The 27253-nt window shown below is 42.7% G+C and overlaps 4 protein-coding genes across 5 annotated transcripts in view; 2 read left to right on the plus strand and 2 right to left on the minus strand.

Moving 5' to 3' along the window:
• The first annotated feature begins 1455 nt into the window (after nucleotides 1-1455).
• Nucleotides 1456-19372, plus strand: LOC140543539 (sulfotransferase 1C1-like). Of its 2 annotated transcripts, XM_072666617.1 has the most exons (8): nucleotides 1467-1535; nucleotides 7930-8230; nucleotides 14483-14611; nucleotides 16651-16748; nucleotides 17378-17504; nucleotides 17637-17731; nucleotides 17830-18010; nucleotides 18456-19372. In XM_072666617.1, exons 2-8 carry the CDS (start codon nucleotides 8047-8049, stop codon nucleotides 18566-18568), a joined length of 927 nt encoding a protein of 308 aa, XP_072522718.1. In that variant the 5' UTR covers nucleotides 1467-1535; nucleotides 7930-8046; the 3' UTR covers nucleotides 18569-19372. The 2 variants fall into 2 exon arrangements, 1 of the variants encoding a protein (XP_072522718.1); XR_011978186.1 differs by lacking the exons at nucleotides 7930-8230; nucleotides 14483-14611; nucleotides 16651-16748; ... (2 more) ...; nucleotides 17830-18010; nucleotides 18456-19372 and adding an exon at nucleotides 1951-6860 and having other exon boundaries at nucleotides 1456-1535.
• The window catches only part of LOC140543538 (sarcoplasmic/endoplasmic reticulum calcium ATPase 1), a 44380-nt gene continuing 25797 nt past the window's right edge, over nucleotides 8671-27253 (minus strand). The window contains exons 18-20 of the mRNA XM_072666615.1: nucleotides 22010-22127; nucleotides 21085-21202; nucleotides 8671-9520 (exon numbers count right to left, since the gene is read on the minus strand). Coding sequence (XP_072522716.1) covers nucleotides 9327-9520; nucleotides 21085-21202; nucleotides 22010-22127 — 430 coding nt within the window. The 3' untranslated portion in view covers nucleotides 8671-9326. The remainder of the gene's footprint in view (nucleotides 9521-21084; nucleotides 21203-22009; nucleotides 22128-27253) is intronic.
• Nucleotides 22145-23688, minus strand: LOC140544368 (sarcoplasmic/endoplasmic reticulum calcium ATPase 1-like). The gene is made up of 5 exons (XM_072667888.1): nucleotides 23665-23688; nucleotides 23037-23257; nucleotides 22764-22942; nucleotides 22573-22658; nucleotides 22145-22453 (listed from the first exon to the last, which is right to left on the minus strand). Exons 1-5 carry the CDS (start codon nucleotides 23686-23688, stop codon nucleotides 22301-22303), a joined length of 663 nt encoding a protein of 220 aa, XP_072523989.1. The 3' UTR covers nucleotides 22145-22300.
• Nucleotides 24651-27078, plus strand: LOC140544370 (sulfotransferase 1C4-like). Its single transcript, XM_072667889.1, has 5 exons — nucleotides 24651-24671; nucleotides 25177-25303; nucleotides 25413-25492; nucleotides 25622-25806; nucleotides 26946-27078. The coding sequence occupies exons 1-5, from the start codon at nucleotides 24651-24653 to the stop codon at nucleotides 27076-27078; spliced, it is 546 nt and encodes a 181-aa protein (XP_072523990.1).

The following is a 27253-nucleotide window of genomic DNA, read 5'->3' on the forward strand; positions in this document are numbered from 1 at the left end:
TTAGTTTAGCTTTTGGTAATTAATGTTTCTTAGATAAAGGTTGAAGGTCCAGGGGTTTGCGGACACAGGGAATTGTAGTACACTGAGATGCTGGAGCTGTCGTCTCGCTGCTTACACGCGATCACTCAGGTTTGTTGACGGTGGAGCAGATAGATGCTGGTGTTCTCAGGGTGCTCCTGTGTCTGTGTTACCTTCTGGCTCTCTCCTTTTAATTAGGCTGTAATAATCAGACCTGCCGGAGTCGTCAGACATACTCTGATGCTGATGCTCAACATTCTCTGCCCTCCATAAAATTCCTCTCAGAACTAACTTTCTCTTTCTCTTTTTACCTTCTCCGAGTAAATGGCCACCCAGCCCGACCTGCTGGAAGATTGCCTGCTGAGGTCCCCTCTACCCGCCTGCCGCTGCTGCCTGTTTGGTGGCCGTGTTGAAACCTAGATGGACTCGTGTCTGTCTGACACTATTAATATCACCACTATCAACTTTCTGTTGCATCTGCTTTGGTAATTTTTATCATTAATGTTTAAATAGTCTGGCCAGAGGAGGATGGGTCCCCCTTGTGATTCTTGGTTCCTCCCAAGGTTTCTTCCTCCAGCTCTGAGGGAGTTTTTCCTTGCCACTGTCGCCGTTGGCTTGCTCACGGGGGGTCTTTGATCCTTCATGTTATTTCTTCTTTCTTCTCTGTCTCTGTCCTTTATTAAGTACTAATTATGTAAAGCTGCTTTGTGACGACAACAGTTGTAAAAAGCGCTATACAAATAAATCTGACTTGACTTGACTTGACTTGACTACCTATAACCTCAACCCAGAGGATTACTATATCAAACAGCATGATCTGATTGGTTACAGTCACTCTTCGATGACTTTTTTAAATTACTTTTTTAAAGCCAATTATTGCAATAAAAACAAAAGAAAAAAATGTATGAATTCTGTGTGTTTACACCTAATATTAGACCAGCATGAATTCCATATTCATTTAAAGTGCTCTAGACTGGTTTATGCTGGTGGTCTGGTTTGCTGGTGTATGCTGGTTTAGTCTAGCTGGGCAGGGTAAAGGGCAGCTGGTCTTTTTTTCTTTTTTTTGAGTAAAAAAGGTCAAAATTGAGGATTTGAGAAGGGTCTAGAAGATGTAGCTTACAGGTTATTGTGATTAATACTATTATCAGTACTAAAATATCACACAGAAACATACCTGCACACTCGATCAACCCCAGAAAGAAGGATTTAGACAACACAGCTTCCAGCAGTCAGCTGATCGTACAGCATTCAATGGCCATTTTCACTTCCTTTCAGAAGTTTCTTCAAATTGGAGTGAGGTCTTTTAAAGCTTAGGGGATATTTACGACAGTGGACATTGATACTATACTGTCCTTCTGAAACTGACATCGAGTTTTAGTGAGTGTTATGAAGGAAGGGCATCTGCAAGGTTAAGAGTCTCCACAAGGGGGCGCCAAAACACTCAACTAGCTCCGTCGAGTCACGTCGAGCCTCAGCAGCATCTTACAAGCTGGCTCTCTCCGTTAGAAACAAACATGGTAAGAGTAGAAATCCTTTTAAGGATGTAATGTTATCCTGCTAGTAAATCACTGTGTTAAACTGTATTTAAAAAGTACCTGTAATCTAATTACTTAACCTACTTAAGGTTTTCCACTGTAATTAATTGCAGTTAGCTTCCTTACAGTTAGACAGGTGATCATCATACTCTAGAAGCTGCAGTCTTCTTTTTAACCTCTTAAAAGGGTAGAAATATCTCTAACAGCGGTTAGGAGAATCTTCAGTGGCCTAAATATCTACCGCTAACGCTTGGAGCTACCGCTAACGCTTGTGGGAAATCCTTACTCCAGACCCGGTCCTTGGAGGAATCACTGTCTCCGTGTTTAGCTTGTTCTTTCTGCTTTCTATCACTTTCTAGCGCTTTTCCTCGTAACTGCTTTTAGATTGTGTTTACAGTCCACAGGTTTATTAAAAAAGCGGAGTACCCCACAACAACAACTTTATTTCAGTGCCTAAATCAGCTGAAAGCGGTAAGTTTGTATTTTATTATGGCTGTTGCTGGACTTTTTGAGTGTGAGAAGTGTGGCATGTTTAGTCTAGACCCTTTTCCCACCGCTAGTGATAATGATAGTGTTTGCACTAAATGTGAGTTAGTTAGCTCTCTGGTGGAAAAGGTGGACCAGTTAGAGGTGTGCATCATGGGGTTACTGAAGGATAGAGAGCAAGAGTTGCCCCCCGTTGCCTCAGGGAGAGCTAGCACCCCCCCCCCCACTCCGGCGTTAGAGCCCTCACAGCGGGGCGAATGGGTGACGTCTCGGCGGCATAGCCGGAAAGCTAAGGCTAATGCTAGCGCAAAGGCCGAAGCTAGCCCACCGGAACACCACGCTCCCCCCCCGATTCGCGTGTCAAACAGGTTTGCCCCGCTCAGCGAAACACCCGCTGAGGAGCCTGTTCACAGTACTCTGGTAATAGGAGACTCTATTGTTCGACACGTGAAGATAGCTAGTCCTTTAGGGGCTCCAGCAGTGACCGTTAGCTGTTTACCGGGAGCCAGAGCGCCGGACATTAGCGGCAACCTTAAGCGGCTAGCAAACAGGAGATATTCGAGGATAGTGATTCATGTAGGGGCCAATGATATCCGTCTGCGGCAGTCAGAAGTTACAAAGGTTAATATTAAAGAGGTGGTTAAACTGGCCCAGACTATGTCCGATGCCGTAATTTGCTCTGGTCCCATCCCAATGAGGCGCGGCGCTGAGTCCTACAGCCGACTCACAGCGCTGAACCGCTGGATGTCCAAGTGGTGTTCCGAAAATCATGTGGGCTTCATAGATAATTGGTCAAAGTTTGAGGGCAAGCCTGGTTTTTTAGGTAGGGATGGTGTCCACCCCACGCGGGAGGGTGCTGCCTTACTTTCGTGCAGCATAGCCCATAGTCTGCTAGTTAGTCGGCAGAGGAGTGTAAAAGGCTGCTGACAATCCAGAGCCGAGACCAGGCCGCAGACAGACAGGCTAAACCGACCGTCTGCGAGCTGCTTTGAGGAGTCACCCAGGTTTCACTGTATTGAGACTGTGTCTGTGCCCCGAATTAAACCCAAACGTAGAACATCTAGATCAGCTCGTTTTAATACTTTAATCAGTGTTAAAATCTCTCATTTCAACGATAACAGCAGCACCTCAGACCTAAAGCTTGGTCTACTTAACATTAGATCACTATCCTCAAAAGCAGTGATCGTGAATGAAATTATATGTGATCAGAAACTAGATGTTTTCTGCCTCACCGAAACCTGGATTAGACCTGATCAATATATAGCACTAAATGAAGCCACCCCCACAGGTTATAAATATGTACATAGCCCTAGATTATCAGGCAGAGGAGGTGGAGTATGTATAATCTATCAGAATACACTAGAGATTATTCAAAAACACTGTAACACCTTCACTTCTTTTGAGCTTATCTACATTAATATATCAAATCCAGCCACAAATAAAAATGTTTTCTCACTGATTAATATTTATAGGCCTCCAGGGCCCTACTCTGAATTTTTAAAAGAATTTAGTGATTTTGCTGCAGACTTGGCAGTGTGCAGCAACAAAGTTATAATAGTAGGAGATTTTAATATTCACTTTGAAAAAGCAGACGATCCATTAACAAAGGCGTTTGTATCAATTTTAGATTCTGTTGGCATTATACAAAACATAACTGGACCCACACATTACTGTAATCATACCCTAGATTTAGTCCTGACCCTGGGTGTTGGCATTGATCAGCTAAATATTCTACCCCAAAGCTCAGTAATATCGGATCATTATCTAATCTCCTTTGAGCTACATCTAAGGCAAAATGTAAATTCTTCTCCCCAACACTGCCTAAAACGCACAATAACACCAATGACAACTGTACAGTTTACTAAAAATCTCCCACCCCTATCGACCTTAGCTTACACTCCGTCAGACCAAACGGAGCTCGTCAAATTAACAAACGATCTAGAGAATACCCTCCGATCAACCTTAGACAAAGTAGCACCGTTCAAAAATAAAATGATGAGGCAAAAAAGGCTTGCACCGTGGTACAGTGATCAAACTCGTACCTTAAAACAAACAGTGCGGAAACTAGAGCGTAAATGGCGGACGACCAAACTAGAGGTGTTCCACTCTGCGTGGAAGGACAGCCTTAGTCAGTATAGAAAGGCACTCATTAAAGCTCGCTCAGCGTATCTGGCCTCGCTGATCGAGAAAAACAAAAACAATCCCAGAGTTCTTTTTAATGAGATCTCTAAACTTACTAAAAGCCAGGCAGATACTCAACCCCAGATCCCAACATCTTTAACTAGTCATGTTTTTATGGACTATTTTAATAATAAAATAGAAAATATTAGACAACAAATCCAACCCTGCTTATTAAATCAAACATGGCCGTCACCCGATGTAGTTGCTTTAGAACAAAACTTAGTTGTAGAACAAAGGCTGGAAGCCTTCTACCCACTTCCACAGCCAGAACTAGAAAAAATTATATCCTCAGCTAATTGTACAACATGTACACTCGACCCGATTCCCTCTAAATTGCTAAAAGAAATTCTCCCAATTATAATCGGACCTCTTTTAACAATTGTAAATTCATCCCTTAGCCTTGGGCATGTACCCCAAACCCTTAAAATAGCAGTTATAAAACCTTTAATCAAAAAACCAAATCTTGATCCTAGCGTATTATCTAATTATAGACCCATCTCAAACTTAACATTCGTATCTAAGATATTAGAAAAAGCTGTGGCCCAACAACTCTGCTTATACCTGAGTAAAAATGACATGTATGAGAAATTCCAGTCTGGATTTAGACTCAATCACAGCACAGAGACAGCCCTAGTGAAGATTACGAATGATCTCCTTCTTGCCTCTGATCAAGGCTACGTATCTTTATTAGTCCTACTAGACCTTAGTGCAGCCTTTGATACAATAGATCATTCTATATTACTAGAAAGATTAGAGAAAATGGTTGGAATCACAGGGACAGCCCTATCATGGTTCCAGTCATATCTAACGGGACGCTTCCAATTTGTAAAGATAAAAGATTTATCTTCAAACTACACAGAAGTAAGATATGGAGTTCCGCAAGGCTCAATTTTAGGACCACTATTATTTACATTATACATGTTACCACTGGGCTCAGTTATAAGCAGACATGGCGTTAATTTCCACTTCTATGCAGATGACACACAGCTCTATATATCAGCCAAACCTGACGATAAATTTAGACTACAGAAAATGGAGGACTGTGTAAAGGATATAAAACTCTGGATGTCACATAACTTCCTTCTCCTCAACAGTGACAAAACCGAAGTTCTCCTTTTAGGTCCAAAAGACTCTAGAAATAAACTATCAGACTTAATGTTAGACTTGGCAGATTCTCCCATCATTCCTGGTTTAGCAGCTAAAAATCTTGGCGTCACATTTGACTCAGATTTATCATTTGAGCAACATATAGCTAATATTAGTAGAACAGCCTTTATGCAGCTTAGGAACACATTTCCAAACTAAGAAACTCCTTATCACTACAAGACGCAGAAAAGCTAGTACATGCTTTTATTACCTCAAGGCTAGATTACTGTAATGCGTTACTGTCAGGTTGTTCCAGCAGGAACCTCAATAAACTTCAGCTGGTGCAAAATGCTGCAGCCAGGGTCCTTACTAAAACTAGAAAATTTGACCATATCAGTCCAGTTCTATCAGCACTTCATTGGCTCCCAGTTAAATTCCGTATTGAATACAAAATTCTTTTATTAACATATAAAGCCCTACATGGCCTCGCTCCTGAGTACCTGCAGGATCTTATAGTATATTACGAACCATCAAGACTACTTAGATCTCAGGGTGCTGGCCTCTTACGCGTTCCCAAAATTCTGAAAACCTCAGCAGGGGGAAGAGCCTTTTCCTATAAAGCCCCCCAGCTCTGGAATAACCTTCCAGATAATGTTCGGGACTCAGACACAGTCTCAATCTTTAAATCTAAACTGAAAACTTATATGTTTAGTTTAGCTTTTGGTAATTAATGTTTCTTAGATAAGGGCTGCAGGTCCAGGGGTTCGCGGACCCAGGGAATTGTAGTACTCTGAGATGCTGGAGCTGTCGTCTCGCTGCTTACACGCGATCACTCAGGTTTGTTGACGGTGGAGCAGATAGATGCTGGTGTTCTCAGGGTACGCCCGTGTCCGTGTTACCTTCTGGCTCTCTCCTTTTAATTATGCTGTGATAATCAGACCTGCCGGAGTCATCAGACATACCCAGATGCTGATGATCAACATTCTCTGCACTCCATAAAATTCCTCTTAGAACTAACTTCTCTCTCTTTACCTTCCCCGAGTAAATGGCCACCCAGCCCGATCTGCAGGAAGATTGCCCGCTGAGGTCCCCTCTACCTGCATCTAACCAGCTGCCACCTACCAGTCCAGCCAGCGGGTCCCCCCCAACCCGCCACCACCCATGGCTCACCCGCCAGCCGCTGCTGCCTGTTTGGTGGCCGTGCTGAAACCTAGATGGACTCGTGCCTGTCTGACACTATTAATATCACAACTATTAACTTTCTGTTGTACCTGGTTTGGTAATTTTTATCATTAATGTTTAAAACAGTCTGGCCAGAGGAGGATGGGTCCCCCTTGTGAGTCTTGGTTCCTCCCAAGGTTTCTTCCTCCAGCCATGAGGGAGTTTTTCCTTGCCACTGTCGCCGTTGGCTTGCTCACGGGGGTCTTTGACGCTTCATGTTATTTCTTCTTTCTTCTCTGTCTCTGTTCTTTATTAAGTAATAATTATGTAAAGCTGCTTTGTGACGACAACAGTTGTAAAAAGCGCTATACAAATAAATTTGACTTGACTTGACTTGACTCTTTATTGTGAAAAAGGTTCTGTGGTATAAAATGACCTCCATTATGTTTCATGGATCATTTCATGTGACCCTGCCTGGTAAAGGACTCAGGCCTCACCCTCAGAGCCTTAAGCTGTAGAGCACATGTTTACTAGTGTTTAGATGTGAAGGGCCCAGGGCCTAATGGACATGGCTTGTGACTATTGCTACGGACTTTGACGCACACATTAACGCCACAGTGTGTCTTTGCACCACTTCCCTTTACAATACTATTTCAAGCATGGAGACCCAACTTCAGCTTACCTAAGATTACAGCTCCTCTCAGCAGCACAGAGATTTGTGATTTTAGCTTTGTGGCTAAATGTAGTCCTCAGACCGTCCGTCAGTACCAGAAAATGTCTTCTAGGCAAACAAGAGGCCGTACTTGAGTTTCAGCGAGGTCCCTCAGTCAGTCAGTAAGCGAAACTGCCTCTTCTAGCAGAGATTGAAATATGTGTGATTTTGCAGATGATGCTGCAGTTATAAAGTATATACTTTTTTTTTTACTTTCAGTGCATTTAGGAATGTGTACTTGAGTATTCTTTGCCTGGTAAAGTATTTGTACTTGTACTTAAATGGGACTTCTGTACTTCTGCCACCTGTGGACGTAGATCAGCCACTTAAGGCAGAATAGTCACATGCTTATTATTTATACACCAAACGACCAGCTAAAATATCTAATACATGCATTCTATGGAATTTTTACTCTGTTGTGGTCAAAACCTTACCAAAACTATCGCTGAACAGGTTATACTCTTGACTTGCTAAGCATATTAATATCCACTTCATGTAATAACTTTCAGGTGAGGGAGCTTTGAGACATTAAAAACTCTTCATTCTTCAGTCTGGTTCCATTCACCAATACTGTGAGCCATTCTTCAATCAAGAACTGGAGTGGTCGACCACTAGGCAAGGCGAAGTCTGAAAGCACTTTAATACAAGCACATCTTTAAAGGCCGGTATTAGTCTCTTTGCCTGTAAACTGTCCCACTCCGCCCCGTCTCAGGTTTGTTTATGGTTCAGCTGTCTTCTCTCGCCCTTTAGACCCTGTGCGAGTTTCTGTGATAAGCAGCAGCCTCTGGGACACTGTGGACGTATCCAGGCTCGCTCTGCGCTCAGTTCTGCATCTCGAAATCAGAGGCCAAGTCTGAGTGGACGAAGATGGAGAAGAAATTTCAGAAATACGAAGAATTCACAAATAAATGGACAGGGGTCATCAGTCGCTTTCCACTGATCGAGATGCAAGGTGTGCCCCTCAGGAACTACATCGTTCAGAACTGGAGCTCCATCTCGGCCTTCGAGCCGGACCCGTCCGACATGCTCATCGCTACGTACCCCAAAGCAGGTAAGACTTAAAAATAGCAAAAAATAAATAAATTAAAGAATGTTCTTTAAGGATTCTTTAGGAAACCATGACAACTTAAAGAACCATTTAGATGCTCCAAGATTTTTTGTCTGGTTAGTAGGGTTCTTTGCACTGGCAGGAAATCCTTTGTGAATGTGTCTAAACATTAGAGCATCTGGAGCATGCCTTAAATCGCAGTGCAGTTCCCTAATTTCTGAGGTTGTATTTAAAATGTTTTTAACAGTAAAGGGTTATTTGAAGGGTTATTGTGTGTAATAATTTTCCTATAAAAAAAAAAGGAATCACAATTTACTCCTGTCATGATCCAAACGGTCTGACAATGAGGGAGTACACTGGCAGGGGATGGACCAAAGCGAGAAGTTTATTGAAAGCAATAAACAGCGAAATCAAAAGACAAAGCAGCAAACGTTACTGGGGAAAAGGGGTGAACAGATCACAACAGTGACAACCAAACGTGGGCAAAACAAAAGAGCACACCTGAGGCTGGCGAGACACAAGGGCTAGGTTAGCTTGCAGGGGCCGAGCTAGAACAAAGACGTGAACCAAAGCCTCCTGGGGAAAACTCCAGATAAATTAAATGACTGCGCTCGTCAGGCACTCTGAACTTATGTGACTCGAGTGCGTGAGTGATCAGCTGCCAAACCCAAAAGACTGAACCGATCCGGTGATGGGGTTCGCTACCATGAGTACCTTGCGTACGTGTAGCTCGCTACCTGAGCTCTTGACCCTGAGTACGCTCCGTGAGTGAAACTCACAAACCCTCCCAGTCAAGCAGGTACTGCAGACGGCACCCACACCGTCCAGCACTCGTCGAACCGTGTAGGTGGGGGTCCCCTCGATCTCCACTGATTCCGGCGGCGAGTCCGCCGGGGTGGCCTTGTCCAGGGGTCCGGGCACCACAGGCTTGAGCTGAGAGACATGAAACACAGGGTGAATTCTTGACTGTGGGGGTAACTGAAGTCAATACGACACATCGTTGACGCGTTTGACTATGACATAGAGACCAGAGTACTTAGCTTTGAGCTTGTGGGAGGGGAGGCCCGTCCGGAGGTCCTTGGTGGCCAACCAGACCCGATCACCTGGTTGGTAGGATGGGGTCTCCCCCCTCTTTCGGCCCGCTTGAGCTTTGTAGCGCCACAGGAAGGTCTGGATGTGCTGGTGGTCTCGGGTCCAGACTGCTTCGCTGCAACGCATCCAGGCATCCACTGCTGGGACTTGGGTCTCCGCGGCAGTCCAGGGGGCCAGCGGAGGCTGGTAGCCTAGAAAACACTGGTAAGGGGTCAGGCCAGTGGTCGCACACCTCAGCGAGTTCTGGGCCATTTCAGCCCAGACCAGATACCGGGACCAGTCGCTGGGGTAGTCATGGCAGTAAAGCCTCAAAAACTTCCCCAGCTCCTTGGTTAGTGGTCTACCAATGCTTGTGCCATCTGCTGAGCCATCTGCTGAGGGCAATGCAGAGAATGGGATAAATTTAACCCCCTGTGAGAAATGATCCACTACCGTCATCACCACCGTGTGCCCCTCAGACTTAGGCAGGTCAGTGATGAAATTTATGGCCAGGTGAGACCACGGACGCTCAGGGACAGGTAGCGGCATGAGCTTCCCCGAAGAGAGCGTCTTGGGGGTCTTACATTGAGCACACTTGCTGCACGATGCCACTACCCGATGTATATCTGCCCTCATCCCCTCCCACTAGTACTTGGATAGCAGGTAATACGTGCGTGCCTCACCTGGATGACCTGAAGCCGGAAAAGCGTGGGCCCAAACAATGAGCTTCTCCCGGAGCGCCCCCGGGAGGTGCGCTTGAGGGCTTTGTCTATCTCAGTGTCCAAGTCCCACTGAAGTGCCGCGACGGTTACACTCGACGGTAGGATCGGTGTAGGGACGGTCTCTCCCTCATCTGCCAACTGGTGGATGCGAGAGAGAGCTTCCGCCTTGGTATTGTGGGAGCCCGGACGAAACGAGGTTGTAAACCTGAACCTGGCGAATAGGGACCACCTCGCTTGCCAGGGGTTCAGACACTTGGCATTCCTCAGGTATTCTAGGCTCTCATGGTTGGTGATCACTAAAAAGGGGTAGGCAGCACCTTCTAACCAATGACGCCACTCCACTAGCGCCATCTCAACCGTTCAATACAAGGTCCTGTGCACACATGGACCTTGTCCATATTTAATGAAAACACATTTTTAAAGGCACTCTCCGTGACAGAGGTTTCTGGGGACTCCATTTTCAGGTGTTTTTATGCGGACAAGCAAAATAAAGCTTTTTAAAAACGTTGACACCATCCCACTTGGGTTCACTTTTTGATGATACTGTGACAAACCGTCCTGCGTTTCACTTCTTTCCCTGATCAGGAGTGTGTGGGTCATTCAGTGAATGCGGCATCACCCCGGCAGTGTAAGGAGATTTGTGTGAATTGAGCCAAATTTATGTGACATCAATCCAACTCAACACAAAAGTGTGCAGAGGAGAGCGGGTAATGTAAAGCATTACTCGTTTGTGGATGTGCATCATTTTAGGAGTGTGAACTGTTCAGACAAAGGTCGGATATATGGGTCATGTTAAAAAGACAAATTACAATTACAATCATTACAATTACTTATTGGGAATTTGACACCCCGGAGGCATCTCCCTATTACACCCCATGTTGGATTGCTCATTAGTTTAAGCTAAGAAGTTAAGGAGTTATGTTTGTACATGCGCTCAACAGTTTTGTTGAGTTTATAGATTACAGTAGATTTTTCCCAGCAACATTCTTGAGTGCTTACTGTTTAGTGTGGTACTCATTAGTAGTGCTAATGGTGTTCTAAGGCCGAATGGCTAGGGCGTTTTTAACACTTCAAATACATGAATCCAAACACAAGACCCATTCTGGGCTTGTTTGGGCAAGGGGCTCATCAAGTCAAGTCAAGTCAAGTGGGTTTTTATTGTCATTTCAACTACATACAGAGTACACAGTGAAGCAAAACTACGTTCCTTTAGGACCATGGTGCAACATAGACACAGTGCATACAGAACATAAGTGCAACACAGTACAGACAGTGCAGACAGACAATACAACACAGTACAGACAAAGAATAATAAATAATTTATGGGTAGTGTGCAAATTATGCAGTGTGCAATAAATATTGAGTCCAGTGAGGTAGTAAAGTTATTAGTGCAAAATGCTTCCCATATTGTCTGGGGTAAATGGTTGGTGAATGAGAGGGAGAGAGTGTGTGCATGGAACAGAAAAGACATCAGTTCAGAAGTTGAGTTGAGTTGAGAAGTCTGATGGCTTGGGGGAAGAAGCTGTTGCAGAGTCTGGTCGTGTTGGACCGGATGCTGCGGTACCTTCTTCCTGATGGCAGGAGGGAGAACAGTCTGTGTGAAGGGTGGGTGGAGTCATCCACAATGCTGTTTGCTTTGCGGATGCAGCGGGCAGTGTAAATGTCCATGACAGAGGGGAGAGAGACTCCAATGATCCGCTCAGCTGTCCTCACAATACGTTGGAGGGTCTTGCGGTCAGAGGCTGTGCAGGTCCCAAACCAGGCAGTAATGCAGCTGCTTAGGATGCTCTCTATGGTACCTCTGTAGAAGAGGGTGAGGTGGTGTTCAGGGACCAGGTGGGGTTCTCCGCTAAGTGGACACCAATGGACTTGGTGTTCTTAACGATCTCCACAGAGGAGCCGTTGATGCTGAGTGGAGAGTGGTCGTGTCTTGTTTTCCTGAAGTCAACAACCATTTCCTTGGTCTTGTCTACATTCAAGTGAAGGTTGTTGACTGTACACCAGTCTGTCAGCTGCTGCACCTCCTCTCTGTATGCTCATGAGACCCAGCACAGTTGTATCATCGGCAAACTTTATGATGCTGTTAGAACTGTGTTTCGCAGCACAGTCATGAGTCATGATCGCTGGTTTGCATTTACAGAAAAGATTTCATTCCAACCTTGGATCAATTGCACAATTTTGAGTGTCACTTTTCTGAGCGCATTTTTGCAAAAGGTAAGACCTAGGTTCATCCATTTATATATTTTTTATTATTTGCCTTGGATGCAAACTCTTAAAGAACAGCATTTTCTGGAGTCATGGTATTTTACCATGCTGGAACACCTGGCTTTTAGCCATGCAAGCGATAAGCTACAGCAGTCATGTGACAAAATAAACCAATCATGGGAGTGGACAGCTTCCACACACTCAGCAGAACGCACCAGAGTCCGTTTGAAGCAGACTCAAGAGCACTGATTTCAGGTAAACCAGAGATCTGTGCTGTGGACCACTCCAGGCCTCAAAACCAGCTTTTACACTTTACACCAATTGTACCACAGTCATGGAGCAATCGTTCCTGGGTCTAGTAAAGATGCTAGTTAACTTACAAAATTATGCTAGACTACTAACTAACTTTGAGCCACAACAGCATTGATTAGATTCTGTAGCTACGTATAGTCGGTATTAATGTCACTAGTACTGGACTGGACTGGTCAGTCAACACTGCTGCACTCTACAAGAAAGGCCAGAGCAGACTCTACCTGCTGAGGAGATTGAGGTCCTTTGGAGTGCAGGGAGCACTCCTGAGGACGTTCTTTGACACAGTGGTGGCATCTGCCATCTTTTATGGAGTGGTCTGCTGGGGCAGCAGCATCTCGACGGCAGATAAGAAGAGACTGGACAAACTCATAAAGAGGGCCGGCTCTGTCCTGGGGTGCTTCTTAGACCCAGTGCAGGTGGTGGGAGACAGGAGGATGACAGCCAAGCTGGCATCCATGCTGGAGAACAGCTCCCACCCCATGCATGAGACTCTGGCAGCACTGGGCAGCTCCTTTAGCGACAGGCTGCTTCACCCCAAGTGTGTGAAGGAGCGATATCGCAGGTCCTTCCTTCCTGCTGCCGTCAGACTGCACAACCAGCACTGCTCCCAGCGGACCACATACACACACACTTAACTACACACACATGTTCATGTTCAGGGAATACTATGTGCAATATCCCCCCAAGTGCAATTAAGAGTCTTTTGCTGTAAATAATATTGTTTATTGCTTTTTTAAATTCTTATTTATATTGTGAATATAGTGTAAATTATTTATCTAAATTTTTGTAACTGAGTGTCTTGCTATCCCTTTCTGCTGTTACACTGGGAATTTCCCCACTGCGGGACTAATAAAGGACTATCTTATCTTATCTTATCTTATCTTATCTTAGTAGTGCTCCTACTGTTCATTTGATGGAGTCTGGTACATTAAGCCACTCTGGGAATATATAACAGTTTCTGGTGGCCAGATAACCAAACCACAGTCATGTGGTGGACTTTAACTTATAACTTTATAAGTTAAAGTCCACCACATGACTGTGGTTTGGTTATCTGGCCACCATAAACTCCAAGTGGACATCTCGGACTAGCTAAATTGTAATTGCACACATAATATGTTGCAAATCTGTACTAAACATTAACATTATTATGTAGGAAAACCAGCTTCTCAAACTGCACTTTTTGCCTGCCAAAGCAACTTAGCAAACTGCATTTGACAAAGCTTGCTGATTGGGGATGTTATGTCAAATGCTCATTCATGGGTTGCTCAGATCTACACTGAAAACATCGCTGTCCACTGGACAGATATTTAGAAATGGGTCAACAGGCTTACCTCTTACACACCCCTCTGATGACAAATACTGTTATCAGTTCCCTACTGATAAAAACAGCTTAGACCAGCATAAAGTCGATTGTGCTGATTGACCAGCATACCAGTGTTCAAAACACAATAAATGCTGGCAGGAATCAACAATGTACAGTAGACTGAAGCGAGTCATCATTGATGAAGCAATCTGTCTCTGTTCGAGTGGTATCTCTGGCTATTCATGACCCTAACGGACACCTTAATTGTCTGTTTGGATAAACACTACATCTGTGTATGAAGTTTCTACAGGGGTGGACAAAGTGCAGGTATCATGTACTTAGTACAGATACGCTTTGTAAAATATTACATGAGCAATAGTTGAAAGTCCTCTATTAATAATTATGCCTGAGTTAAACTGTGACTGAATTAAATTCAGAGATTATCATTTAGAAGTTGGGTAAAAGAAAATGCATACTGGTTGACTTACAAGTTTGAAGGATTTGAGGATGCAAGCCTGTACAAACTGGATGCATTATTGCAGAACAGCTCAATAATGCTGGTTGTAATGATAATGGGTGAAACCAGCTAGCTCACTGTAAAACGTTAAGCAGGTGTTTTTACCTTCCTTTGCTGTACTTTAGGTACCACCTGGGTCCAGGAGATCGTGGACTTGCTGCAGCATAATGGAGACTCGGAAGCTTGTAAGAGAGCTTCTACTATTGATCGCTTCCCCTTCTTGGAGATCCAGTACCCTCCACCTATTCCATCAGGTACAAATTGCAAATAAAGGTGCAATAAACAGCTGGAGAAGAAGTATAAAAGTAGCAGCTCTTTCTACTTAGGTACAGATGCTGTGTTCTGTTTGAACTGGGACTCTTAATTTCTATTTAAAAAGCTGGGAGAGCCTTACCAACACCTGAGTTTAAAAATCCAAGATAGCTGCCCACACAGCAGCAGTAATCAAAGCAGTATTATTATACAGTTTATCAGGCGTGGGTATGTTTTCATGGTGTTTGGATGTGCATAGTACCCTCTAATGCATTGTTATCAACTGGTATTGCTAACAGTTTTAACCTGAAACATAAAAAGTGGGACACCTTTTTGATTAGATTCACCATAAAACACCAGTAATGGATTGTCAAACCAGTTGTGTCAAACTCTTTAAAATATCTTTAACTACTAAATATTTTAAAAAGCATGGTGTATGTTGCAGTTATAGTATGTTATACTGTATATAATATTAATTATATTAGTATTATTTGACACTTATTTATTGCTGTAGAGAAAAAAAAGCCTATAATTTCTATGGTTTCTAGTATGTTGTGCTTTTTTAGCTACTTAGCTAGCTAACAATATTAACAGAATTATATCAGAATTGTATACTTATATATTATATACAGTCATAGCTAATAAAAACAAAAAGCATAGAAATGCTAGCTATGCTTTCCAGCAATGGAGTGATTTGTGAGGGGAGCTGCTTAGTATGGAGTTACTAAGAAATCGGCCAAGATATCAGGAAGAGAATTGTGGACTTGCACAAATCTAGCTCATCCTTGGGTGCAATTTCCAGATGCCTGAAGGTGCCCCCTTCATCCGTACAAACAATTATACGCAAGTACAAACAAGATGGGAATGTCCAGCCATTATACCGCTCAGGAAGGAGACAGGTTCTGTGTCCCAGAGATGAACGTGCTTTGGTCCGAAATGTGCCCAAATCAACCCAAATACAAAAGCTAAAGACCTTGTGAAGATGCTGGCTGAAGCTGGTAAGAGTGTGTCATTATCCACAGTGAAACGAGTACTGTATCCACATGGGCTGAAAGGCCACTCTGCCAGGAAGAAGCCATTACTCCAAAAGAAACAAAAGCCAGATTAATGTTTGCCAATGCACACAGGGACAAAGACCTAGATTTAAAAGAGAGACATGTCCTGTGGTCTGACGAAACTAAAATGGAACTGTTTGGCCATAATGACCATCGTTACGTTTGGAGGAAAAAGGAGGAAGCTTGCAAGCCTGAGAACACCATCCCAACTGTGAAACACGGGGGTGGCAGCATCATGTTGGGGGGTTGTTTTTCTGCAGAGGGGACTGGTGCACTTCACAAAATAGATGGCATCATGAGGAAAGAACAAGTCAACATCTCAAGACATCAGCCAGGAAGTTAAAGCTTGGGCGCAAATGGGTCTTCCAAATGAACAATGACCCGAAGCAGACTTCCAAACTGGTTACAAAGTGGCTTAAGAAGATCAAAGTCAGTGTTTTGGAGTGGCCATCACAAAGCCCTGACCTCAATCCTATTGAAAATGTATAGGCAAAGCTGAAAAGGCATGTGCGAGCAAGGGACCTACAAACATGGCTCAGTTACACCAGTTCTGTCAGGAGGAATGAGCCAAAATGCCTACCAACTATTGCGAGAAGCTTGTGGAAGGATATCCAAAATGTTTGACCCAAGTCGTACTGTTTAAGAGCAATGGTGCCAAATACTAATTTTACACAAACATTCAGTTCCCATGGCTCGATGGCTCGGTACCTTCTTGCCTTCAAAATACTGCCTCAGTTTGACTGAGGTGTTGACCATAGTGAGCCACTGACATATACTAGTATGTGCTGTCTAGGTAAATTTCATGGAAGCCACAGGTAATTTGTGTGTTCTGCTCTGCTCAGCTGAGGAGGTAACCTAACAGTAAATTGAAGGGCCTGGGGGTTGAGAGTTTGAATCCTTTGACCATCAGCTGCCGGAGTCTGAGGGAGCATAATCTCCACTTATCGCTCCAGCACATCACTAATGTACTCCCGTCTATTCACCAGGGCTCGACCTCCTCAGGAACATGAGGCCTCCCAGGTTTATCAAGACACACCTGCCCATCCAGCTAGTGCCTGAGGGGTTCTGGAGACATAAGTGCAAGGTCAGGATGAAAAATGAAGCAGTTCTTTACAGTGACCTTCAATATTGGTTGTGTCCTGTCCTAATGACCATCAACATTCAGCTGTAGATACGACCTTACCAGAGAGCAGAATTTTATGCAGCAAATTATATAGACTATATGTCCAGATGTTTGTGGACACCCCTTCTAATGAATGCATTCAGCTACTTTAAATTGCATCCATTGCTGACATGGATGTGCACACATACACACACCTGTGAAGAAGTACTGCCAATAGAATAGGACTCTCTGAAGTACAAAAACATGAACCAGTTGGCACCATACCTATAGCCAGGCGTGAGCTAGACAGGTATAAAGCTCCCCAGCATTGAGCTGTGGAGCAGTGGAACTGTGTTCTTTGGGATGAATTGGGAAGTTGGGGATGAGGTGAGGTGGTGATCATTCAACATCCTGACATCACTAACTTTTTCAGTGCACAGTTCAACAGAGCTAATATACCTTGCTAACTGCTTCATGAGCCTCATAGTATATAGATAAACTTAAACACCCTGTAAAACCAAGAATGCTGTCTCTGAAAGTTCAGCCCCTCTTGGTTGTAAGAACTTTCCCGCACAATTTAGCCCTTTTAAACATATCCCTTGGCTTTGCAGGTGATTTACGTGGCTCGAAATGCTAAGGACAACCTGGTCAGCTACTACCACTTTCATCGTATGAATAAGGCTCAGCCAGAGCCAGGTACCTGGGACGAGTACATCCAGAATTTTATGAGGGGAAAATGTAAGGCTGGAAAACAAAAATGTCTAATTCTGATATGTTCTAATATGATCTGATGTTCCTCAAGGTTTACACGCCATTATCTGTGGTAGTGTTGGTACCTGGTGAGTGTTCTTTTCTAATATCTACCCACAGTGGCCTGGGGCTCATGGTATGACCATGTGAAAGGTTACTGGAAGGAAAGAGAGAAGAGGAACATTCTATACCTTTTCTATGAGGACATGAAAGAGGTACAGTGTGGGTGCAGCATGCCTTTAGAGGGTTTTTTTTATCACCAATGTTGCATAGCAGCTCTGGCAACTCAAGTTTTTCTATTCCTCAACTCCAGAACCCACGTCGGGAGGTAGAGCGGATCATGCACTATCTTGACCTGTCATTGGCTGAGGACGTGATAAACAACATTGTTGAGCTGACGTCATTCAAAGTCATGAGAGACAATCCAATGGCCAACTACACGTTCGTGCCAAAGATAATGTTTGATCACTCCATCTCTGCTTTCATGAGAAAAGGTTTGTATGCACTGTAGCAATTTCCTTTCACCTGGCTCTTCCAGTGTATTTTTTTCAGCCCTGAGCTCTCAAACATGCAGCTTGGGGTTCAGAACATCTTCTCCCTCGGAATTTGGTGACTAGCAGGTGAACTGAGAGTTATAGGGACATCCAACGTACAAGGTAGGGCAACCTAAGTCGTTGGCACTATCAACTGGAAATCGCTCTGGTGGTGGGTTCCAGGTGGGTTCAAAACTTAAGGACAAACTTTAGGCTTCCTATATGGGCCTCACATGGACATGTTAGCTAGACTGGCCCGGCCTGGCCTTGCTTTCTCTGGGTGGGTATGAAAACATTCAAAACATATTCAAAACATTTTGAAAAGTGTCAACATTTACAAATGCCTCACCTTTTACGTTTTAGAGGACCCCGATCAAATGGTTCAACGCTTTTACTGTCTTTTTAGGGGAAGTTGGAGACTGGACCAATCATTTCACTCCAGCCCAATCCCAAATGTTCGACGAGGACTATTCCAGGCAAATGGCAGGTGTGGACATTCCCTTTCGCACCAGCCTATGAGGTTTTACTCTCTCAAGAACTTGAACTGAATGTGAGATCCCAGTAAGCATAGACACATCATGGAATAAAATGTGTGATGATTCAGATCTACTCTATTGTCCTCCTAACTGTCCACACTGATCAGCTCTTTCTTCTAAAACAGCAGTGGAAATATCACTTTGCTTCATTTTAAGAGATTTATCTTGGATCTTTGTTGGAGACTTGTTTCCAATACAGCTTTATTTTTTTGTGACCAAAATATGAATCCACTCAGGGTCAGCTCTGGACATCAGGAAGTCCTACCAGAAACCTACTTATAGTTATAGGTGCTTCTTATCTCAGCTAGTGGTGAATCTTGCACTTGTTTGTCATCTGTTTTGCAGATTGTAACTTTTTTTGAATGTTAAAAAATGTGCTATTCATCAAATTGAAATTTAGGCCACAATTAATTTATGCGTTCATTATCCGACTTCAAATCAAAAACGTGATGACAAAAAAAATCTAATTAAAATTAAACTAATCATCATCTTCATACAGAAGTCTACAAAAAATGCACCAGTTGCTTGCTGCTGACCTACCGTTACAAGAAAAACCAGGTCATCTGGATTTCTGAAATCCATGCTAATAAAAAAACCTGATCAAAGGGTTGAGTGTTATCCTTCTTTTTTTTTCAGGCCATCTTAAAATGGTACCACAGTATACAGTATTACCGTGGGCAGGAAGTAGCTTAAGTTTAGCAAGTAGAGCAGATGGTTACGGAGCTTCTCTCAGTCTTATTCTGCATTATTAAAACCAAAAAAACGATCAAATAAAGTTCAGTTTGCTCACAGGGTGACCAAGTAAGTGAACACTACACATGATTTTAAATCAGTCATCCTATAAATGTTAAACCGTCAGTCTGACAACTACTGCAAATCAACAGATCAACTGAGAGAAGCTTAGCAGTGTGGATGTTCTCAGAAGGTAGCTAAATAAAGGAGTTTAGATTCAGTGCAGTGTGGAGCTATTTTACAGTGGAACATGAAGACAGACCATAATATCTGAAACTATCACTGGAACGCTCTGTTTTACCGGCAGGAGAACTGCTTTTATGTTTGTACTAATACTAATTTTACAGTGCATTTGCAGTTTTTATAGAATATAATATTTTAGTATAATTGAATGGTTCAGATATGGTTGTAAAATGGTTCATCGTGACGAGATTTCTTTACAGTGGTGATGAATGAAACCAAGGGTCGCCATGTCTACAGCACATGTAAAACTGTTTTATTGACTGGTGGGTTTCAATAAACCCACCACGATACGTCTTCTGAGTTCTGTACGGAATATTGAGAAATAAAAATAAATAAATGGGGAGACTACTTTTCTGTACAATGTCCTGCATGTATCCCTCCACCATGAATGGATTTTAAACATACATTTTAGGCCAAACCCTTCGGAAAGATATAAGTAAACAGTGATGTCTCAGACATCAGGCATTTCTGTAAGGGAGTTTTAAGAGAGGCATTAATCTCTTTTCTACAACCCTTTTCTTCTTGTATTGTTGTGAAATCTCACATGCTGTAATGTTCTGAGCTTGAGAGGTAGGATAACTTGACCACAGTCATGCGTTTGCTCCATCTGTGCATGCACCAAGCCCACAGATGCCCCCCTAAGGCAAAGTGGTGAACTGCAGTGAATGCTGGACAACATAAACAGGACTTTTTGGGCGCAGTGTACACAGCCTAGACTCATCTCAGCTATTTCACTCAGTCACACACTCACTCTCTCACTCTCTCTTTCTCACACATACACGTCCACACACAGAGCACAGAAGCTGCGGAGAGACGTTCGCTTGAGATGTTGTACCTTGCTTTTGTTACTTGGTAATTAAGGGAAGGAACTGGTTTAGGCTGGAAGTGAATAGAAGAAGTTAGTGAAGAAAGGAGATGGAATGAAATGAGAGTTAAACATGAAGACAGAATGAGGATGAGGGTTTATGTGGAGGTTAGGAGATTACACAGACAGACAGACAGTATGAAGTGTAGTTATGTAAAGTATTAAAGGGCCCATATCTCAATTCCATTTATGAAACAGGAGATTGATATTGTATGTAAACACTGCTTCAGCTCACTTGTTGCTATATACAGTCCACAAGCTGCAAAAACGGCCAATTTTGAATGAGCTGACCTTGTAATGTCACAGAAACCACCTTATATTTAGAGTACAGCAATTTAGTGTCATCCACCATTCTTTACATGTATACCAGGCTCAGTAGTTTAATGCGCTGCCACGCATGTTCACCCTTTCAGTATCAGTTAGATATAAAAATGTCCTTATAATGAACAGTTGTTTAAACACACATTTACACACCTCAGTGTATAAGAAGAGTTAGGTGTTTTATATATATATATATATATTATAGTTACACACACACACATATATATATAGTAACATTTGATAGTACTCAAAAATCATGATGTAGTCTATACGCTGAGAAATTAATAAATGAATTAATTTGTCGGATCACATCACTCTCACAGATTAGTTGGTCTTACCCTCCAGGTAGTTGCGGGCGACGAACTTCAGTACCTCATCCAGGAGGATGACGGAGAAGGAGAGTTTGAGCACCACCATCCACTGTTCCACGTTCAAGTGAGTCAGCTTGAAGATCATCTGGAGGATGTTGAAATGAGAGAGGATTGCTGCAGTGACTCCACAGCTGCATGTTGTAGTTTCAATAAAATCAACGATAGAACTGATAACATTTGTGTTTGGAAGTAGAGAGCAGACATGGGCACTCAAATGGCCTGTTGATTGGCTCTCCACTTAGGTCGGCCTTGGTTTGAAGCTCTGGAAATATTCCATGGCTAACAAACTACGCATACAGCATAGCTGATTATACGTGCATATGTCCGATATGTCCCATTTCTGCTTTAAAGTTAGCAGAGAACTAGCAACATACTCTACAACAGGTGTGGGCAGTTAGGGGCAAAGTCCAGCACAGTTTGCTGATTTCCCTGCTCTAACAGACCTACTAAACCTGGCAATTAAGGTGAGTTGAATCAGGTGTGCTTAAGCAGGACAAGCACAGAGCTTTGAATCCAAGTGAAATGACCAATTACCCACCCCTGCTCTAGAAGATCTCTACAAGGTGGGCGATACGATAACCTGGCAATACGATATGTATCCTAATACAGTGGTTGCAATTCAATAAATGGACATATTGCGATACTGTAAACAAGACGATGTATTGTGATTTTAACCTCCATTGGATTAGCTATTATGCTGGGTTGCATACTGTACATAGGTGCTATTAAAACTTTATGGCTTCTTATCTGAAGCTCATCAAAGCTAACAGATTTTTAGTGTGGGTTTACTTCGCAGAAAAGAATATTGGTTTGCATAAACAAGAGGGGAACAGCAGCTGTCAATGGAGAAGACAAAGGCCAGCACTGGAAAGTGTGAGAGTGACAAACTTACGGGCAGGGGGTCCACATAGATGATCAGGAAGTGCAGGGACATGGAGAGGGTCATGGGGGACAGCAGCCAGCCATTGCTCCATTGTGGCACGTGAACCAGAGACTGGTTCTCAGACAAGCTGGAAGGAGACATGGGGAAGGTTTTTTTTGCTGCTATAAGTAGTGCTTAATAAAATTGGACAAAATGCAATAATTAATGGTCAAATTATTAATCATTAGAGTGACTAATTTGTTGTTATAATCAAGCAAATTAAAAAACTTTGGTTGCTCTGGACCACTGAAGTAGTGTTTTTTAGTTTGAGTGCTTGGTTGCTGTGAGGGCATTGCACATCTCGATGGTGACCAGCACAGACAGGGCCATGGTCATGGGGGGAACAGCCTCAAACACCTCACACTCGATGCCAGTGAAGTCCTCGTTCTCATCGTGGCACTGCATGAAGTGAGACTGCACAGCAGAACAGAATGGAAAGCAGAAAGAACTAAGTTAAAGGACAAACAAGGCAGCCAATGTTGTGACCAAGAAAATATGTTCCTGACAGCAGAAACACAGAGAGGAAGACTCACCAGCTGATAGTAGGTCACACCTGGGTCCTCTTCATCATACAGGAACCAGTAGGCAGCAGCACCAACAGTTGCGGCACCAACATATCCTATCAAGAACGAAGTGAAGAGCATACAGGTTTACCATCACATCAATAACACCAGTCGGTCTACAGGACTGGAAGCAAGAACCACTATGTTTAGGTAATACCTACCGCCAATGGCCAGGTATCTGAAGAACAGCCAGCCAGAGAGAGCCTTGCCCATGATGTCCAGATCAGGGGGGTTGAAGCCCAGGGCGGTGGCGGGAAGACCATTAGTAACCAGGTTCACCCACAGCAGCTGCACGGGGATCAGAGCCTCAGGCAGACCAAGAGCAGCAGTCAGGAAGATACTGTGGGATAAGCAAGAGAACAGGAATGTCACAGGACTGACACAAGCATGACTCACTCAACCTGGTCCGTGCACTATTATGAGCGGATCCTCACCAAACGACCTCTCCGACGTTGGAGGAGATGAGGTAGCGGATGAACTGCTTCATGTTGTTGTAGATAGCTCTGCCTTCCTCAACAGCAGCCACAATGGAGGAGAAGTTGTCGTCGGCCAGGACCATCTCAGAGGCTGACTTGGCAACAGCAGTGCCAGAGCCCATGGCAATGCCAATCTCCGCCTTCTTCAAAGCGGGGGCATCATTCACACCATCACCGGTCTGGACGGAGGAAGAGGAGATAAGAGAACAGGGATGTTAGTTATTGTCCAGAGAATGCATGAGCATATTAATGTGTGACTATGTAAGAAACCACAATGAGCCTTAACTACTCCTCACACACAACCAGTCCATCATACTGACTGCAGTCAACCTTAGCACCTCCTTTAGTACTGCGAGAGCAAAAATCAACAGGTGACTCTTACAAGATAAGATAAGGTATGTTTCTTAAAGAACCTAATTATGCTCCTTTGTCAAGAAATGGGTCAACCTTTATACAGGATACTGGCAATTCTATGCATGCATGGACTCCACAATACCTCTGAAGGTGCCCTGTGGTATCTAGCACCAAGATGTACAGCAGAACATTTATTAAGTCCTGTAAGATGTGAGGTAGAGACGCCACAGACCTGACTTCCAGTGTTCCAGCACATCACGTTTAATCTTAATATCTTTTTTTAGATAATGTATTAACATTTGTATATTAAGGACTTTTGTCATTTACCAGTTTATTTACATAATTTACTAACAATCATTAAACAGAAATGAAACCTAATGTTCATTTAAGTAAAACAAGCTGATATCTGTGAATTCTTTTGTCTGTCAATTTCATGCAAGCAACAATTTAAGCTAAATTATGTAGCACTTTAAAGAGCTAGCTCTCCAGATGTTGCAAGAGTCATTCTGAATAAAAGGAGAGTGACTCCTTTGGTCCTGGTGTTGCTAAGGTTAGCTAAACTACCTACAATTTCTAGCTTTCTAGCAAGCTAAGTTAACCCTAAGGATAAAGTCAGTCTACAAACATTCGTTTATTTTATTTATTTATTTATTTTATTTATGAATTTTTTTTATGCAAAGTTGCTGTTATTTCATGACAACCTTTTGAGAGTCTTAAAGAGCAAATATAGAGAAGGAGAACAGTCTGTGTACCAAAACCTTGTTTAAAACACTGATCCTGAAAAACACCAAAAGGGTGAATTTCAGATAGGAGGGCTATCAGCTTGCCAAGGACAGAACCAGCAGTTAATTAATTCCTCATCATGTCCCTGAAATATAATTACTAAAGAAGCCACTGCTATCTGATAATACATTTGCCACAAAAGGATGTAGCTGTCCAACGATGTTTAGTTAGGTAGCATGGGTCAGATTGGGTGGTAAGTGCGGTAACGATTTGGCCTGTTTCAAAGTCTCTCAGGTCTTCACATCTTCACACGTTTCTGCTGGGTTACTGTGAGCATGCTGATATGACATAATCAACATTTCTAGCTTTATTTTTTTTATATAAGGTTTGTCTTGGAGGGACCCATATGTTGTTATAACCTGGCTAGAACGGTAGACTAAGGTTTTAAGGTGGTATTAAGAATAAATGACTCTTGGCTCTTAAAATAAGGTCCCAATGGCCCAGTGCCAGGCATCAGTAAGAGGGGTACAAAGCTCCCCCAGCACTGGGCTGTGGCGCAATGGAACTGTTTTCTCTGGAGTTCTCTGAAGCTCTGTCCAATACCTTTGGGATAAGTTGGAATGGCCAGAACGAATCAAACATCTACAATCAGTGCCTGACCTCACTGATGATATTATGTGTCCGAATTCAATCAGATCCTCACAGTAATAAGTAAGCTTCCCCAGGAAAATAGAGGCTATTGCTGCAGGGGTGTAAACTCCATATTAATTCCTTTTGATTTTAGAAGAATAGAACGCTGGATGCAAAGGTGTCTACAAACTTTGGGATATGTAGTGTTTCTTGCTAGCTTGGGAAATCTTTACTGTAAACCTTGTTAATCAGTTAAACAGCTTAATCCCTGTCTTTGTGTGTTTTCTAATTCTATGCAGCAAAGTCAACCCTCATACTTGCAATCCTAGTCAGGCTTTGTTAGTGACTTCCATCATTATCTGTGCTTCCCTAAACACACTATTTGGTTTAGGTAATTTACGTGGCTCGAAATGCTAAGGACAACCTGGTCAGCTACTACCACTTCGACCGCATTAATAAGACTCAGCCAGAACCAGGGCCCTGGGACGAATACATCCAAAAGTTCATGAGGGGAAAATGTAAGAATCTAAAAAAGCTTTATATAAGCTGATAGATCTGATGTTCCTAAAGCTTTAGCAGCCGTGGTAGTGCTGGTACCTAGTGTTTTTCTCTCATATCTACCCACAGTGGCCTGGGGCTCATGGTATGACCATGTGAAAGGTTACTGGAGGGAAAGAGAGAACCTTTTCTATGAGGACATGAAAGAGGTACAGTGTAGGTGCAGCATGCTTTTAGAGGGTTTCATAGACATTAATTTTGCATAGCAGCTCTGGAAAGCGGGTTCCATTAGACCTTCGTCTCATAATTCATGCACCCCCCCCACCCTCCAACTCCAGAACCTTCGTCAAGAGGTAGAACGGATCATGCGCTACCTTGACCTGTCAGTGACCGAAGACGTGATCGACAAGATTGTGCAGCTGACGTCCTTCAAGGTCATGAAGGAAAATCCAATGGCCAACTACACGTTTATCCCAAAGATAGTCTTTGACCACACCATCTCTGCGTTCATGAGAAAAGATTTGTGAGTACAGGAGTGATCCTCTCTAAAGGAATTGGTTTAAAGGAAAGATTACTGCTTTGCCAAATTATCAACACTTATGATTATTACTGTTGACTGTGAAGCACAATGGCAACTGGAGAACTTCTACAATGTGTTGCAGAGGCTCTTAAAGGGTAAATATGGGAATTAGGATGTAGAGGTTAAAACCTTGATTTAAAAAAGTACTTTTTTTATTTTTAAAAGAGAAGAAATACCAAGAACAATTATGTTGACAAAGTATGTCATTATTGTTAGCAAATTTTCATTGTTTTGATCAAAACGAGACAAAAAATACATACGTTTTGAGAAAGTATCACTACAAGAAACTGTTATATCCTGGAAATTAGTGTACGCCTCCAAATATTTAGAATTGTGTAATAACAAAAATAAGTGATTATTGTAATAAAATCTTTAAAAAGTAAAAAATGTTTTTTTAATCTTCATTTTAACAAAACAAGTCTCTACACACAAAAATCACAATTGTGAAAAGAAATTATTTTCTTAAATTAATTATTTTAACAGAATAGTATTAGTCCAAATCTAAAAGGTTCTCATTGAGTAAATTTGATTATTTTAAGAACATAACTCAAAAACAACTGTTATTTTAACAGAATATGTCAACATCTCAACAACATTAGTCATAACTGAGAGAACAAAAAACATAATTCCTATTTTACCCAAATAAGTAAAAATCAATCAAAAGAAAACAATCATTAAAACAATTCAGAAATAAATTTTATTGTTTCAAACTAATATTTCATTATTTTAAGAAAATAAGTCAAAATCTTTAGAAAATAACAGAATATGTAATAAAAAATCTGTCTGGAATAGGCATTCAAAAGCGAGGCAAGGCTAATAAAATGACACAAAAAACATAACTGTTCATGCAGTTATTTAAACTGGCCGTGTGATTTCTGTGTGAATAAAACATGCAGGAGAAAAGAGCTTGTTTGCTCCCTCTCTACTAAAAGTGGTGGTGCACATGCTCCACTGGCTTCATTGTTCATGCTCGTGTGGCCTACTCTGCAGCAGGCGACCTGAGAACTAAAGGGAGGACCAGTTCACCTAGATTAGCATTTTATGAGCGAGTGCTCTACTTAGATCAGATGAAATGACTTCAGTTTACTTCATGTCTTTTTAGGGGAGGTGGGAGACTGGATCAACCATTTTACTCCAGCTCAATCCCAAATGTTCGATGAGGACTACGCCAGACAAATGGCAGATGTGGACATTCCTTTTCACACCAGCATATAAGCATCTACTCCATCAAGAACTCAGAAACATCACTTTAGCCAGCCCTGGACCATCCCTGGAGTTTACCTGAGGTTTCAAAGTTCCTCTGGAATATGGATTGCTCTGGGAACTAGGCCTGCTTTTCTGCTGTGCCAGGATGCAACTGATTTAACAGGCAACTGTCATCTATCCTTAA

This window comes from Salminus brasiliensis, chromosome 22 (assembly GCF_030463535.1).
Source record: "Salminus brasiliensis chromosome 22, fSalBra1.hap2, whole genome shotgun sequence".
NCBI lineage: Eukaryota > Metazoa > Chordata > Actinopteri > Characiformes > Bryconidae > Salminus > Salminus brasiliensis.